Genomic DNA, 15,769 nt, shown 5'->3' with positions numbered 1-15,769 from the left:
CGCACCGGCCTCCCCGGAGGAGTGCCCCACGCGGGGTCAAGGTCCCGCGCCTGGCGGGGACCGGGCTGGGCCGGAAGCAGGCAAGGTACCCGCGGTAAACGAGCGTGGGCGAGTCCTGATTGCAGTCGGACCTGCAGCCGAGGCACTCAACAGTTTGCAGAATGCCTCCCGCCCCTGATCTCATTGGAGCCTTCGGACAGCCCTGCCCATGGCCACCGATGCCCCCATTTCACGCCTGAGGAAGCCGAGGCTCAGACAGGCCTCCAGCCCCTCGGGAGGCTGCCCCGGGAGCGCGTGGCAGTGTCGGGTCTAGGAGCCGGCTCCCTCCGTCTCCCTCCTCCGCGCCGCCCCGGGGTGCGCCCGCCGCCGCCTGCACCACTGCCGAGCCCGGCTCCTGCGCCCTCGCCTCTGCTGCGGGCCCCGGGGTCGCAGGGTTCAGGGCTCCGCGTCGGCCGCGCTGTTGCTGGTAAGTGCTGGACCCGGCGGGGCGGGACCCCCAGCGCGTTGAGCGCTCGCGGCGACCCCCAGCGGCAGGGCTGGGGCTTGAGCCTGCCTGCGCGGCTGGGATGGGGCACGAAGAGGGGTTGCGGGGACATCCCCCCCCGCCCCTCCCAATCCGCCCTCTCGCCTCTCAGTCCTGGGCCCAGAAGGGGTCCTGGCTTTGGAAAGGTTCCGAGACACCCCCTTCCCAAGTCCACAGGCTCCCAAACTGCCTGGAATGGAGGGAACCTGGGGAGGAAGGGAAGCTTTATCCTTGGGGGACACTGTGGGGCTGGAGGCAAAGCTGGGCAGAGTACAATCTGGGGGTCTGGGAGAAAACGGTTGCGCTGGGAGCTGGCTCTGCGGGGAGCAGGGGGAATCAGAACCGGCTCCACCAGTGCCTAGCCTAGACTTGGAAGGAAATTCTTTGCCAGTGAGTCTCCTCTCTGGGGTGTGTCAGGAGGGACTGGGCAGACAGCACCCGAGGGTGGAAGGCGGAGGCCCAGGAGGGAGCTGCACCCCGGCGGGCAGCCATGGGAGGGTGTCAAGTGGACGCAGCCGTCAGGGTCCCTCTCTGCTCTCTGTCCTGGGAGACAGGGCTCCCACATCCACTTGGGTTCTTGAGAACTCCCACCAGGTGAGTGGGGGGCTGGGAGGAAACAGTCTCAAGATTCTTACAATGGCCCCAGAAAGTAGAAAGTATTTCCCTTTGGAGATAAGTAAATGGGGTCAATGAGATTAGGGAATTCTTGGAAATCGCCCAGCTACTAAATGGCAGAGCTGAGGTTTGAATCCAAGTGGGACTCCCTGTTCAGGGCTATGCCACTGCCTTCCCCCACCACCGGGGCTTAGAAGGAGCAGAGTAGGGGAGAAGAGGAGGCTTTCCAGGAATGAGGTCTTCCCAATTGCCCCATCCTGCCCAGACTGTGATTCCCCAAGGAAATGCATGCAGGAGGGCGAAGGTGCTGAGAAGGAACTGTGCTCTCTCCCTCTCGCCAGGGTAGGGAAGTCTTTCGCCCAAGCCCCCTGTCTAGGCTGCACCCCCCACCAGGATCCTGCCCTCCCCTCCTGTCCCCTCCTTCTAAGCTGCCTCCCGAGAACTTAGTGTTCATTTTTTACCCATTCAGCATTGAGAGCCTACTATGTGCCAAGCACTGGGCATTAAATATAAAGCAGTGAGCAAGACCAAGTTGACATTCTAGAGGGGGAGCCAGATGATAAATAAGACCCCAAAATAGGACAAATTCTTTAATAGTGACTAAGTGGTATAAAGAAAACAAAGGGGGCTGGGAAGGTTAGCCGGGCATGGTGGCGCACACCTGTGGTCCCGGCTACTCGGGAGGCTGAGGTAGGAGGATCCCTTGAGCCTGGGAGGCGGAGGTTGCAATAAGCCAAAGTCGAACCACCACGCTTCAGCCTGGGTGACAGAGCAAGACCTTGTCTCAAAAAATTAAAAAGAAAAGAAAGGAGACAGGCACAGAGTGACAGGAGCAGGGGCTCTTTGAGAGCCAGGGTAATCTGGGGAGTCCTCTAAAGAGATGAGGTTTGAGCAGAGGCCTCTGTGATGAGAAGGGTCAGCCATGTGAGGTTCTGGAGGAAGAGCATTCCAGGCAGAAGGAATCAACAAAAAGCCCCCAGGGCCCTTATTCCAGTGTGGCAGGGTGGGAATGTTGAATCTGGGGTTTCCCTAAGCCAAGTGAGAAACTAGTAGAGTCTTAAACAATGGAGTGGCGTGAACTGATTTAATGGACTCTAAGGGCACAGGAGGGAAGGTGAAAGGCCAGTAAAGAGGCCATAACCACAGGCCAGAATGATGGCGGTTTGGGACAGGGTGGTGGCCTCACAGGCATCACACATGCTCAGAGGTACAAATCAGCTCCAGTGGGACTCACACACATAGGCCCACACACACACGCATGGACAGGCAGGCAGGTGCTCTCACACCCACAACAGAAACAAGTCACACTCAGGCAGACCCACCCATCCACACCCTCTGAGTCACTCCAGGACTGGGAGGGAGATGTGAGTTGAGGCCTGAACAAGGCACATCTTTCCACCACAAAGACCTGCCCACCAGCAGAAACAAGCATGGCTGGGGGTGGCTGGGCTCCCTCAGGCCCAGCACAGGGAGCAGGGAGTTGTCTCTAGATATTCCCTGGATCTAGTATCCTCCCAGGAGTCAGATCAGAAGCCCTCATGCACCCCCCACCTAAGCTGGTTTCCTCTCTTCACCACCTAGCAGCTGTAAGACCTTGGACTGCTTACTTCCCCTCTCTGAGCCTCAGCTTCCCCTCTGTAGAATGGGACTCATAATCGCAACTTCAAGGACAGTAGTGAGGCATCCACAAAGTAACACTTTCAAGAATCTGGTCTGGGGCAGGAGTCCAGCGGGGAAGGGAAGAGGAGGTAGAGAAGAGCACAGGCTCTAGCACCCCAGTCCAGCCTTGAGTCCACCTCTTGTTTTAAGTGAGTGACTTGACCTCTCTAAATTTCACAGTAATAAGTAGCCAGCATTTATGAGGCACTTACTACATACTACTTGTTTTGAAATCGTTCGACTGCAGAGTGAGCAAGACCAAGATGACATTCTAGAGGGGAAGCCAGATGCTAAATAAGACCAATAAAAAGAACATATTCTTTAATTTCAAATAGTGACTACGTACTATAAAGAAAAAAAGGGGGCTGGAAAAATTAGCTGGGCATGGCGGTGCACACCTGTAGTCCCAGCTACTCAGGAGACTGAGGTAGGAGGATCCCTTGAGCCTGGTAGGTGGAGATTGACAGGCTCAGAGGGGATCAGTTTCATCTGTAAGTGAGGAACATGAGATTCTGCTTATGTATTTAGCTTCATGCCTGGCTCAGAGTAAATGCTCAATAAATGGTGACTGTTATTATCAGCAAAGGCACATTTGCTTCCTTCCAGCATACTAGCTCTGTGCCTTTGGGTAGGTTACCTAACCTTGCTGTGCCTCAGTTTCCTATCTGCAGCTTGGGAAGAATAACATTTCTGATCTCAAATGTTCGTTGTGAGGACTGCACAAGTCAGGTCTCCGAACACTGCATGGTGCACAGTAAATGCTCAATAAAGTCACTTATTCATTCACACGATGGTTTTCCCTCTCATTCTCTCAGGTAGGCACAGCCCCAGCCAGGCACCATGGACTGGAAGACACTCCAGGCCCTACTGAGCGGCGTGAACAAGTACTCCACAGCTTTCGGGCGCATCTGGCTGTCCGTGGTGTTTGTCTTCCGGGTGCTGGTGTACGTGGTGGCTGCAGAGCGCGTGTGGGGGGACGAGCAGAAGGACTTTGACTGCAACACCAAGCAGCCCGGCTGCACCAACGTCTGCTACGACAACTTCTTCCCCATCTCCAACATCCGCCTCTGGGCCCTGCAGCTCATCTTTGTCACGTGCCCCTCACTGCTGGTCATCCTGCATGTGGCGTACCGTGAGGAGCGGGAGCGTCGGCACCGCCAGAAGCATGGGGACCAGTGCACCAAGCTGTACGACAACGCAGGCAAGAAGCACGGGGGCCTGTGGTGGACCTACCTGTTCAGCCTCATCTTCAAGCTCATCATCGAGTTCCTCTTCCTCTACCTGCTGCACACTCTCTGGCATGGCTTCGATATGCCACGCCTGGTGCAGTGTGCCAACGTGGCCCCCTGCCCCAACACTGTGGACTGCTACATTGCCCGGCCCACCGAGAAGAAAATCTTCACCTACTTCATGGTGGGCGCCTCCGCTGTCTGCATTGTGCTCACCATCTGCGAGCTCTGCTACCTCATCTGCCACAGGGTCTTGCGAGCCGTGCGCAAGGACAAGCCTCAAGGGGGCCGCACCCCCTCGTCCTTTGCCAGCCGGGCTTCCACCTGCCGCTGCCACCACAAGCTGGTGGAGGCAGGTGAGCTGGATCCAGACCCAGGCAATAACAAGCTGCAGGCTTCCGCACCCAACATGACCCCCATCTGACCACAGGCCAGGGGCGGGGCAACACGGGGGCTGCCCGTGGGACAGGCAGGGCGGTGTGGCAGAATGGAGAGGTCCTATGAGGGCTGAGTGGCCCCACTTTGAATTCACTAAGCTATGCAACCTTCATTTTTGGCAGATATGTTTTGACAGTTGGCACTGGGCTCTCTACCCGGGTATAGGTAACCCACAGACCAGTGGCAGCCCTCAAAGGATGCAGACTTTGAAACAAGCGAATTAACTATCTACACGTGCAAGGGGCCACTTAGGGTGCTGCTAGCAGGGCTTCTAGCTAACCCAGGAAGGGGCTTCTCTGAGGACATAATGTGTAAGAGAGGTGAGGAGTGCTCCCAAGCAGAGACAGCAGCAGCCACAGAACCCTGGAGCCCACGCAAACAGAGACGCTCGCCCTGGGCTAGACTAGGTGGATCTAAGGCATCTCCACTCCCTCCAGAGGAGCCGCCCAGATTCCTGCAGTGGAGAGGAGGTCTTCTCCCAGCAGCAGGTCTGGGGGCCTGAGAGTGAGCCTGACAAGAGGTGCTGGAGACACCCAGGGGTCCCCCAGGTCATCACTTGGCTCAGTGGAAGCCCCCTTCCTCCAAATCCTACTCCCTCAGCCTCAGGCAGTGGATGCTCCCATCCTCCTCCCCTCAACTGTGCTCAGCCTGGTGCCAGCCTTTCAGACCCTGCTCCCAAGGACTCGGGGTGGATGCATTGATAGGACATCCTCCAGACAGCTTCCTTGAAATCAATAAAGGCTGTGTTTTATACAGGTTGGCTCTGTCCCTGGTTCTCCCACACTCCCACCCACAGGACCCTGAAGGTAGGGAAGGTAGCCCTCAGAAAGAGAAAGAGTTCCATGGCTCGGGGTGGAGCTAGGGTGGGTGCTTGTGGCTGTGGCTGCAGCTGCAGCTGGACCTGGGCTAGGCTGGCACTGAGGTTGACAGCTGGGAGCGGGGTTTCTATTAGAGGAGGAGGCTGGGGTGGAACCTACGGATATGTATGTTGAGATTCTAGTTGTGGCCACAAGAGAGCACTGGGCTCCCTCTGCAACGGCGCTTCCAGCCTTCATAATGAGACCCCGCCCTGAGTACACACACAATCACTGCCACTCTCATTATAGACAAACCACACTCCCTCCTCTGTCACCCGGTCACTGCCATCACAACACACATCCCCACCCTGTGTGCACACAATCTCTGTTATTCATACTCTCACTCCTTATGTGCACTCAACAGGGCAGGTAGTCTGCCCTCAAGCATGCGGTCCCAGCCTCACCCACATTTTATTCGGCTCATCCCATTTTCCCTGAGCATTTTCGCTGCACCAGGGCCCTGGCAGGATGCTGGGACTGTACAGGGAGGTAGGACCTGTGCCCGCAGAGCTAAGAGACAGGAACACAGGCTCATCTCGCGCACGAACCAACCCCTGAGGTGGCTCACAGCCCTGCTCCGGTGTTCTGTCATGACCTGAAATTTAGGGGACACCAATACCCAAGGCCAGACCAGAATGGGAAGCAAAACGGGGTGCAAGGCTATATTAACCCAGAGGAACACTTAGTGACTATCAGAGCCAAGGCTGGGAGCCAGCAATTCGGGAGCCAGTGAGCCAAGTGCCACAGCGAGCAAGGAGAGGTGAGGTCGTCGCAGAGACAGAATAGCCAGTGGGTCACCTGTGCCCTCATGGGTGGCCATTAGAGGGTAGATAAGCCAGCCAAATTTAAAGAGCCCAGGGCTGGCTGACACTGTTCCCACACCCCCATGATGGATTCATGGCTTGACCACTTCCTGAGCACAGCTTCAGCATACTACATCTTGGGCAGGCCTTCAGAACCTCAGTCTTGCCATCAGTACAATGGGAATTGTACCAATCAGGGTCCTGGCAGAAAACAGATGGCACATTTAAACCAAGTAACTTCAAAGGGAGTTTCCTAGAAAGACCGTTTTCAACCGTATGGACACTGTAGCACCCTGAGGTTAGTAGCGAGTAACAATGAACAGGAGCTAAGGGATGCAGCCAATGCCAGCAACCAGGTAAATCCCCCAAATTCACTTTCCCATCTCCTGCTTGCCGGCCAGTGGCTCCCACTTACTTAACCAAACCAGAAGTCAGAGGGCAATTCAGCCTCCCAGCGCACAGGGCAGGGTGGAGAGCACAGGAGAACAGAGTCAGCATGGCACCCAGTTCTTCCTACACAGAGGACTGTTGTAGAGGTAGAAGGAAGCACTGTAGGTAAAACTTTAGCACAGCACCAATGTATCTAACAAATTCCCAGGTATGACTGTGCTCAAGAACGTCTCTGCCTGATGCACTGGAGGTCGGCCTCCGCTCAGGCTGGAGGGTTGCAAAGGTCTCAGGGAGGGGTGATCTCCACCTAGTTGCCGATATGCATTCCAGCATCTCCCTGGGTGGTTCTGGCTGCCTGGTCAAGGGTGGCTTGGAGGTCAGAGCAACCAGAGAACATCACGGGCTATTCCTGCAAAGAATTAATGCTCAGCAAGGACTGAGCGTTTAGTCCTGGCCCCATTTCTCCAGGCTATGGGCCAGGACCATGGAGGAGGGGACATTCCAGCCCTGCACAGCCTGCCTTTGACCTGGAGCTGTTCCGAGCAGTGCAGTTCACTGATCTCATCCAGTATGTGTTGGGTGACTACGGTTCACCACCAAGTCGCAGGACACATCGTGTCGCCACAAGGTGGCCCTCACGTCCCCTTGGCCTTCTCAAGGTACATGCCTCTACATCCTCCTTCCCCACCACATGAGTATTCACTGCAAACTCCCTTCAATCATGCATATGACAGATTGGGATTTCATATAGTCTTCAAATCTACACCTACTGTATAACGTCACAGTCACCCCGCAGCCCAAGATAAACAGGAGATTCCTTTGTATTCATTCATTCACCCTGATCCAAGTCCCCATATGGACTGAATGTTTGCGTCTTCCCAAAGTTCATATGCTGAATTTCTACCCAAAGTTCATAAGCTGAATTCTACCCCCCAGTGTGATGGCATCAGGAGGTGGGGCCTTCAGGGGTCACTAGGTCATGGGATGGAGCCTCCTGAATGGGATTAGTGCCCTTATAAGAAGACACAGGAAAGAGATGGTCCCTCTCTCCTCCATGTGAGAATGCAAACAGAAAATGGCCATCACCAAGAACTTCACCATGCTGGCACCTGAATCTCCGACTTCTATGCTTCCCAACTATGAGAAATAAATGTCTGTTGTTTAAGCTACTCAGTCTTACAGCAGCCCAAACTGACAGCCCATCATCTCTCACTGAGATGACTGCTTCCATCTCTCGCTTCCTGCCTCTGACTCTGGGACATGGACCCTGAGGAAGGGTTAAGAGGGTACACTGGGGAGTGGCTTCTATAAGCGGAAAAGGGCAGGAAGCAGGATTGACAGCAAGACGTGTCCCAGGGAGCTCAGAAGCAGAGACTGGGACGTGGGGAGCTCTGCATCGAACAGCAAAGGCGAGGCCTTGGCCATCCCCTGGCCCAGTCATGGCCTGAGGCCATCCCAGGAAGAACATGGCCATCTAGACAGCAGAAGCACCCCTGGAAGTCCTAATAGGTGGAGGCAGTCAGCTGGCTAGGCTTCACACAGCTGGACAGCAAGTCCTACATTGAAGGCGGTTGCCTGTCACCCACCACCGTAGTCTACTCCCGGCACAGCAGCTGGGGTGATCCTGTCAAAATCTAAGTCAGGCCACAACACTCCTCGGTCCCAAATCTCCAAAGGCAACCTACACAGGCCTTCAAGAGCCCACAAGATCTGCCCCACCTGCATCTTGCCTGTTGCCTTGCTAAACGCCTCTCTTTGCTCACCTGTTGCAACCACGTGACTTCCTGCTGTCCCCAAGCCAGGAAGCACCAGGCACACTCCCTCCCCAGGACCTTTGCACACTAGGTTCCCTCCACATGGAATGCTATGCCCGCAAGTAGCCACAGGGCTCCCTCCCTGCCTTCAGGGCTGGCATCAAATGTCAACTGCTGAGTGAGACATCCTCTCCTCTTCTATTAGAAATTGAAACTTGAGGCCGGGCACGGTGGCTCAAGCCTGTAATCCCAGCTCTTTGGGAGGCCGAGGCGGGTGGATCACGAGGTCAAGAGATCGAGACCATCCTGGTCAACATGGTGAAACCCCGTCTCTACCAAAAATACAGAAAATTAGCTGGGCATGGTAGTGCGTGCCTGTAATCCCAGCTACTCAGGAGGCTGAGGCAGGAGAATTGCCTGAGCCCGGGAGGCGGAGGTTGCGGTGAGCCGAGATCGTGCCATTGCACTCCAGCCTGGGTAACATGAGTGAAACTCCGTCTCAAAAAAAAAAAAAAAAAAAAAAAGAAATTGAAACTTGCCACCCCTGCACTCTCACTCCTCCCTACTTTATTTCCCTCACAGCATTCATCGCCATCTAACATGTTCTACATTTTATTATCTGTCTTCTGGCCAGCTAGAATGCAAAACCCCCGAGGACAGGGATTTTTTGTTGTTGTTCCTTGGTTATTTCCAATGTGTAGGACAGCGTCACAGTGCACAGGAGGTGCTCAGCTTACTTTTGCACCAAACTACTTGTTGAATTAACAAATTTACATACAGGCCTGGTGCACTGCTAAATGGTGGAGATATAAAGACCCAGCTGCCTGCCCTCAAGGGGCTCACAGTCTAATGGAAGACAAGTAGACCATGCACCAGGGAATGGGGAAAGGGGGGAGAGGGGAGTGGCTTCCTAGAGACAGAGTTTCAGTTTTGCAAGATGACAATTCTCTGGAGATATGTTGCACAACAACATGAATATACTCAACACTACTGAACTGTACGCTTAAAACCCTTAAGATGATGCATTTTATGGTAGGTGCTTTTTAACACAAATAAAAATGTTTAAATAACAACAAAAACAATGCAGCATGGGTAGTAGCTGAGCCACGGAGAGCACAAAGGTACAGCTAGCCCAGAGGAGGACAGCACGGGGACTTCTGGGAGAAGGCAAACAACCCCTGTCCTGATTCACAGGGGTCGGCACATGAGGGTGCTCCATGCAGAGGGAACAGCACGGACGAAGGCAGGAGTGCACAGAGAACCCCAGCAGTGAGATATGGTTGGGTCACAGAGAGAAGGGTGAGGAGTAAGGCTGGAGAAGTAGCCTAGGACTGGAGGTTGGGGAGCCTAGGGCTTACCCAGAAGGTGATAGGGAGCTATAGATGGCTTTTCAGCAGAGCAATGTTGGTCAGATTCCTAGGGAAGTGTGGAGGCTTGGTTGAAGGGGTGGGGCCAGAGGCCAGGAGACCAGCTGGGAGGCCACTGAGGTGGTGGCAGCCTGAACAGGTCCAGGGCAGTGGGAATGCAGGGAAGTGTGGGGTTCCCGGGACGTTTCCCAGGTGGAAAGGCCAGGTTGTGGTAACTGTTGTCTTGGTTGATCCCAGCTTCTTCATCCTCTGGGGAAGAGGCTGAGTTATTCGAACCTCCTAATTTGAGGAAGAGGTCAGAGCAGGGTGAGGGCAGCCTTGACGTCACTCCCCAGCTCTCCCCTCGCTCCTGCCTCTTCCCAATAGACCGAATCAGAAAGGCTTTGGGAGAGCTGGGGCCAGCCCCAGGAGAGGAACTCGGGAGTGAGCAGAGCTGCAGTGGGGGCGTGGTGAGAACCAGCCTCCAGGAGCCTTGGTTCTCATGCCCTCAAGGGTCAGAACTAAATGGGGCAGTTGTCAGCTTCAGAAATCCAGGAGACTCAGTTCAGCCTGGCCCTGAGGGAGAAGACTAGAGGGGAAGCCAGCTCAGCCGGACCCCCCCAGGGGCAGCCATCCCTGAAGTTCTCAGGTCTGAGTGTCCCCACTCGCCGCCAAAGATGTCCTCCTGCTGGGCCCGAAGACAGAACCCTTAGGGACCCAGCCCTGGGGCCCAGGGAATCCAAGGATTGAATCCTGTTGTGGAGGAACAGGGACTTTTGCGCCACCAGCCCCCCCTCCCCCCCGCCAGTAGCCCCCTGCCACCTTCCCTTTCCTCAGCTGCACCAGCCCCTACCACCCTCCAAGAACAACCCACAGGCCCTTTTTGTTATAGTATCACAATGTTTTTAGCCTCTACTCGCTTGAAAAACTTTATCTACCACCATTACACTATGTGCTTTGATGATGGTACACACTATATGCCATCAACCCTACAGAGTAGATTCTATTACTATCCTCATTCTGCAGAGGAAGAAATTGAGGCACAGGGATTTGAGTCACTTGCCTAAAGGTACAGTAGTCAATAGCAAAGTCTCAACTCCTGGGCTCAGCCACCAACAAAGTCTCAGCACTGAGGGTAGTGGCCACCGTCTCAGGGCCCCACAGCTCCAGGCCCTCTAGCCATGCTCCTGCTGCCTCTCTACCTAGAATGCTCATCCCCTCCACTTGGCTAATGGAGGGGGAAGAGCATTTCCTCTCCTCCGGGAAATGTTCCTAACCAAGTCCCCTGGGAATCATCCAGTGCCTCTCAGGAGAGCTTTCCACATTTATCATTTTACCATTATCCAAGTGCTGATATGCTCAATCCCTGTACCAGCAGCCAGTGAGGGAGAAGGCCAGAGAGCAGGTTTGGCTGGTTCATCATGGCATTCCCAGGTCCCCAGGCAGCATCTGCAGCACAGCAGACCCTCATCGATGTTCACCCACCTGTGATGCCTGAATGCAAGCTCTACGTAGCCCTTTCATTCCTAGGGATGTCCCCGCATCACCCGGCCACCATTTACAGGCATGAGAACTGAGTCTAAGCTAAAGGTCAGGCGGTTCCCCGACCCCATCTCAAGGAGTCTATGGCAGTTGCTTAATGGTCTCTGATTGTGTAGCCTGCCCAGGCATGGAGATGTTTGAGAATTCTGGAAGAACAAGGGCTAGGTGTAGGCAGACCCCAGCTCTACCACAGATGCTGGAAGTGTGGATTACAACCCCTGTCCCGCGTTGTGGCTCTCCACACCGTAATCAGCCTGGATCACCTCATCCTGGCACACTAGGGCCACCTAGCAAATGAGGGGTCCCCACACGCCAGTCCCATCCACCCACCCTCACAGGCCCCCAGGCCAGTAGCCCAGATCAACAGCTCTTCCTGCAGCCCTTTCAAAACCAGCCACCCTGAGAGAGCCTGGCCTGGGAGAACTCCCCTTCCCCCACCAAAGAAACTACAGAAGGAGAGTTTGCCGTCTGGAATACCTGATGGAGAAAGAACGGAGGAGAAGAGGAGTAGGTCAGCCCCTCTTGCCTCCACCCCAAATCACAGGGCCACCTCCCCGAAGTGGGTTTAGGGAGTCTGCACCTCCCAGTCCCCGCCCCCGCCCTCTCTCCAGCGCCCGCCGCCCTCCCCGTCGCGTTTCCTGCCCCCACCCCGCCCCTCTGCGCTATTTAAGGCGCCCCCGCCGCCCGCGCGGTCCAGCAGGGCTCCCGCGGGCGCCGTTCCGGCCATCGTCCCCACCTCCACCTGGGCCGCCCGGCAGGCAGGTGGTGAGTCGCGAGGTAGGAGGGGACCGGGGACGCCACCTGCTCGCAGGAGGCCGGGCGGAGTCTTGGGTCCTCCGAGGCCCGGACCGGGGTTGCTGCGGAACGCAGCAGCGACAGAGCCGCGCTCACCCAGGTGGCCTTGGCCAGGCTCCCACCCTCTTTCCATGGAATCCTTATAACAACCGGAGGCGGTGGGAATACTATTGTTTCCACGCTACTGTGGAGGAGACTGAGGCGCCCAGAGGTTTGTTCCTTATCCAAGGGGCCGCAAATTTGAACCCAGGGCCGCTTCCAGAGCCTGGCTAGAAACAGCTTTGCACCTGGGAAGAGGCACTTCCCCCTTGGGAACTTTGTGGCCTGTGCCTCACCCTGCAGTGAACGATTCCTTTCAAGAGTCTAGAATTTGGCAGCATCAGCTTTAGGAGTGGGAGGGGGTGGGAGTGGAGGTGGAGGAAGAAGTCCATGGTCATTATTGCTGACAGGTGGAGCTAAAGGATGCTGCTGCCTTCAGCTTCTAAAAGCTCTCCCTCCTCCCAGCCCCTGTGGCTCAAAGATTAGAATGACGCCAGCTGGGTAAGATATGAAGCCGGGAGCAAGGACCTGAGGCTTTGAGCCCCCTAAGAAGCAGAAGATAACACCTCTACCAACAGCACCAGCCCCTGCGCTCTGTGGGTAGCCAACTTTGGGCAAAAGGGAGGAAGGGCATAGCCCAGCTGCACAGCCTTGGATAAGTTCCTCTAATTCTGTTCCCATAGGCGAAGGAGCCTCAACTCCACCCAGATTTCCTTGGCCTGTGGCCATCCTGGGGCGATGGCTCGGGGACAAGAGGGACATAGATGTGTGATTAGGTAGAGCCCTTAGCCATAGCAGAATGAGACCATGCAAAGAGGTTGGCAGCCAACATCCAAAAATCTGCTTTGGGTCCTGCCTGCACTGCTGAGTGGGAGCCCCCAGGCTGGTCCTTCCCCTTCCTGAGCCTGGGTTTCTTTGTAGGTAGGACGGGCAAGGCAGACGTCCCTGCAGACTTGTTGCTGGACGAACGAGAAGGATGCCATGCTGACATGCTGACACACTCTGTCTCCTTGCAGACGGAGGCCCAGGAGCCATGGGTGACTGGGGCTTCCTCGAGAAGCTGCTGGACCAGGTCCAGGAGCACTCCACCGTGGTGGGCAAGATCTGGCTGACAGTGCTCTTCATCTTCCGCATCCTTATCCTGGGACTTGCCGGCGAGTCAGTGTGGGGTGATGAGCAGTCAGATTTCGAGTGTAACACGGCCCAGCCGGGCTGCACCAACGTCTGCTATGACCAGGCCTTCCCCATCTCCCACATCCGCTACTGGGTGCTGCAGTTCCTCTTCGTCAGCACGCCCACCCTGGTCTACCTGGGCCATGTCATTTACCTCTCTCGGAGAGAAGAGCGGCTGCGGCAGAAGGAGGGAGAGCTGCGGGCACTGCCGGCCAAGGACCCACAGGTGGAGCGGGCGCTGGCGGCTGTAGAGCGTCAGATGGCCAAGATCTCGGTGGCAGAAGATGGTCGCCTGCGCATCCGTGGAGCACTGATGGGCACCTATGTGGCCAGCGTGCTCTGCAAGAGCGTGCTAGAGGCAGGCTTCCTCTATGGCCAGTGGCGCCTATACGGCTGGACCATGGAGCCTGTGTTTGTGTGCCAGCGAGCGCCCTGCCCCTACCTCGTGGACTGCTTTGTCTCTCGCCCCACGGAGAAGACTATCTTCATCATCTTCATGCTGGTGGTTGGACTCATCTCCCTGGTGCTTAACCTGCTGGAGTTGGTGCATCTGCTGTGTCGCTGCCTCAGCCGGGGGATGAAGGCACCGCAGGGCCAAGACGCACCCCCAACCCAGGGCACCTCCTCAGACCCTTACACGGACCAGGTCTTCTTCTACCTCCCCATGGGCCAGGGGCCCTCATCCCCGCCATGCCCCACCTACAATGGGCTCTCATCCAGTGAGCAGAACTGGGCCAACCTGACTACGGAGGAGAGGCTGGCTTCTTCTAGGCCCCCTCTCTTCCTGGACCCACCCCCTCAGAATGGCCGAAAATCCCCCAGTCGCCCCAGCAGCTCTGCTTCTAAGAAGCAGTATGTATAGAGGCCTGGGGCTTATGTCACCCAACAGAGGGGTCCTGAGAAGTATGGCTGCCTGGGATGCCCCCGCCTTGAAGGCTCTGCATTGATGACTGGGCCAGGGAAGCAGATGCCTGCTGGCCATAGAGCCGCATTGCAAGTTGTTCTTGAACACCTGAGGCCTTCCTGGTGCCCACCAGGCACTATGGCTTCCTCTCCAGTATGTGGCTTTGCCTGAGCACAGACAGGGTCAGCATGGGAGGCTCCTGGCCAAGGGTATTGGGGGCCCTCTGGCCTTTTGCAACTGATCCAGAGGGACCCAGAGCCAACTTACCCCAACCTCACCCTACGGAAGAGTCACCCATGCGCAGGTTGGCCTCACAACCTCACCTCACAGGAAAAGGCAGATTGAGGCTGCTGGGTCAGCCTTGATCTCACAGACAGAGCCTATGCCGGATCTGGCCCTGTCAAGGGAACTGGAGCCTTGTTTTCATCACTCCTTCCTAGTTCTGCTGTTCATGCTTCTAAAATAAACAGGACTTGATCACAAGCTAGGTGTGTATTTATACAATCATATGTGCTGGGGGTGGGAGGGATTGAGTTATTTTGCCCAGGCTTCCTTTTCTTTTTGGTCCATAATCTCTTTGGTCTCTGCAACCCCCAACTCCAGCCAGCACCTTGAACCCTCAAACTCATACCTTCTGGCCCCAACAGCCCTGATTCCTAAATGCTCTGCCTTTTGAAAAGCCTCAGACACTATCTTCTTTTCGTCCCCACTGCTCCAGCCCATTAAGCATAAGTGTCCTTGCCCTGCCTCCCCCATGCCCGTCGCTAATCTGGCCACACTGCCCCCTGCAAAGTGCTTCCATACTGGATGGTTTGCTCCCCAAGCATGCCTGCCAGCCAAACCCTTCACGGTCCAGTTCAGGCAGGCCCTGCGCTCACCCCACCTCATCCTCATCCTTGGTATTTGGGAATGGAGGCTTAGGTCACTTGTCCTTCCTACCTTGGCCCTTTCTAGTCTGCCCACCAGGAGGAGCAACTTAAGGATCTGCTTTTTATCTGCTCTCCATGCACCCAGACCTCAGTAAGGACAATGGCAATGTACAGAAGTGGAAGAGGTTGAATCTTGCCAATGAGTCACCAAGGCTGCAGAAACAAAATGAACAATTGAACTGGGTCTTGACTAGGAGTTCACTGGGGAGGGAAAGAGAACACTGCTTGTGCAAAGTCAGAGGAGGGACTGACAGGCTGAGGGGGCACTTAGGTCCTGATGAGCCATCGAGATACAGGAGGCGTGGCTGAGGATGGGTCCACTGCTGGCAGAATTGACCTATGTGGAAGGTGACCCAGGCAGGGGAGAGCACTAGGTAGTGACCCTCAGAGGCAAGCTGGTTGTCCTCCCTTTCCAGGGAGACCTCTTGGGCTAGGGCTGAAGAAGGGAAGGGGGCCTATCTGATACGGCCACATCCTTCTTGAAAGCCATGATGCCTTTACAGCAGGCTGGCAAGTTGGCCCCTCTCCCATCAGGATATGTGTTGAAAACACCAGCTCTGTACCCCTCATCCACAGCTCACTCACTCACTTGCTGCTTACCCAGCAAGTCTGAATGCTCAGCCTAATAAAATTACCACCCTCTTCCTCTTCCAGCTGTGGTTTGCATTGTTCCCTCTGAATCCCTTAAATCGATCAGGCCAGTTTCCTCGTGGCTCCCCAGATTCACCCAGTACATTCCCACCCTGCTCCTGTGTCAGCATGCCGTGTCCCTG

The 15,769-nt window shown here is 55.7% G+C and overlaps 2 protein-coding genes across 4 annotated transcripts; both read left to right on the top strand.

Annotated features, from left to right (window-relative positions):
- Positions 1 to 20: 20 nt before the first annotated feature.
- On the top strand, positions 21 to 5,219 carry GJB3 (gap junction protein beta 3). Of its 2 annotated transcripts, none has more exons than XM_017518047.2 (2): positions 21 to 466; positions 3,613 to 5,219. In XM_017518047.2, the coding sequence occupies exon 2, from the start codon at positions 3,638 to 3,640 to the stop codon at positions 4,448 to 4,450; it is 813 nt and encodes a 270-aa protein (XP_017373536.1). In that variant the 5' UTR covers positions 21 to 466; positions 3,613 to 3,637; the 3' UTR covers positions 4,451 to 5,219. The 2 variants fall into 2 exon arrangements, with proteins under 2 accessions (XP_017373536.1, XP_037590646.1); XM_037734718.1 differs by lacking the exon at positions 21 to 466 and adding an exon at positions 943 to 1,117.
- Positions 5,220 to 11,837: 6,618 nt separating this feature from the next.
- GJA4 (gap junction protein alpha 4) lies at positions 11,838 to 14,550 on the top strand. Of its 2 annotated transcripts, none has more exons than XM_017518041.2 (2): positions 11,838 to 11,933; positions 13,007 to 14,550. In XM_017518041.2, exon 2 carries the CDS (start codon positions 13,024 to 13,026, stop codon positions 14,023 to 14,025), a length of 1,002 nt encoding a protein of 333 aa, XP_017373530.1. In that variant the 5' UTR covers positions 11,838 to 11,933; positions 13,007 to 13,023; the 3' UTR covers positions 14,026 to 14,550. The 2 variants fall into 2 exon arrangements, with proteins under 2 accessions (XP_017373530.1, XP_017373532.1); XM_017518043.2 differs by having other exon boundaries at positions 11,839 to 11,921.
- The last annotated feature ends 1,219 nt before the right edge of the window (positions 14,551 to 15,769 follow it).

This window comes from Cebus imitator, unplaced genomic scaffold, assembly GCF_001604975.1.
Source record: "Cebus imitator isolate Cc_AM_T3 unplaced genomic scaffold, Cebus_imitator-1.0 Scaffold657, whole genome shotgun sequence".
Classification (NCBI taxonomy): domain Eukaryota; kingdom Metazoa; phylum Chordata; class Mammalia; order Primates; family Cebidae; genus Cebus; species Cebus imitator.
This window is presented reverse-complemented; position numbering and strand designations above follow the sequence as displayed.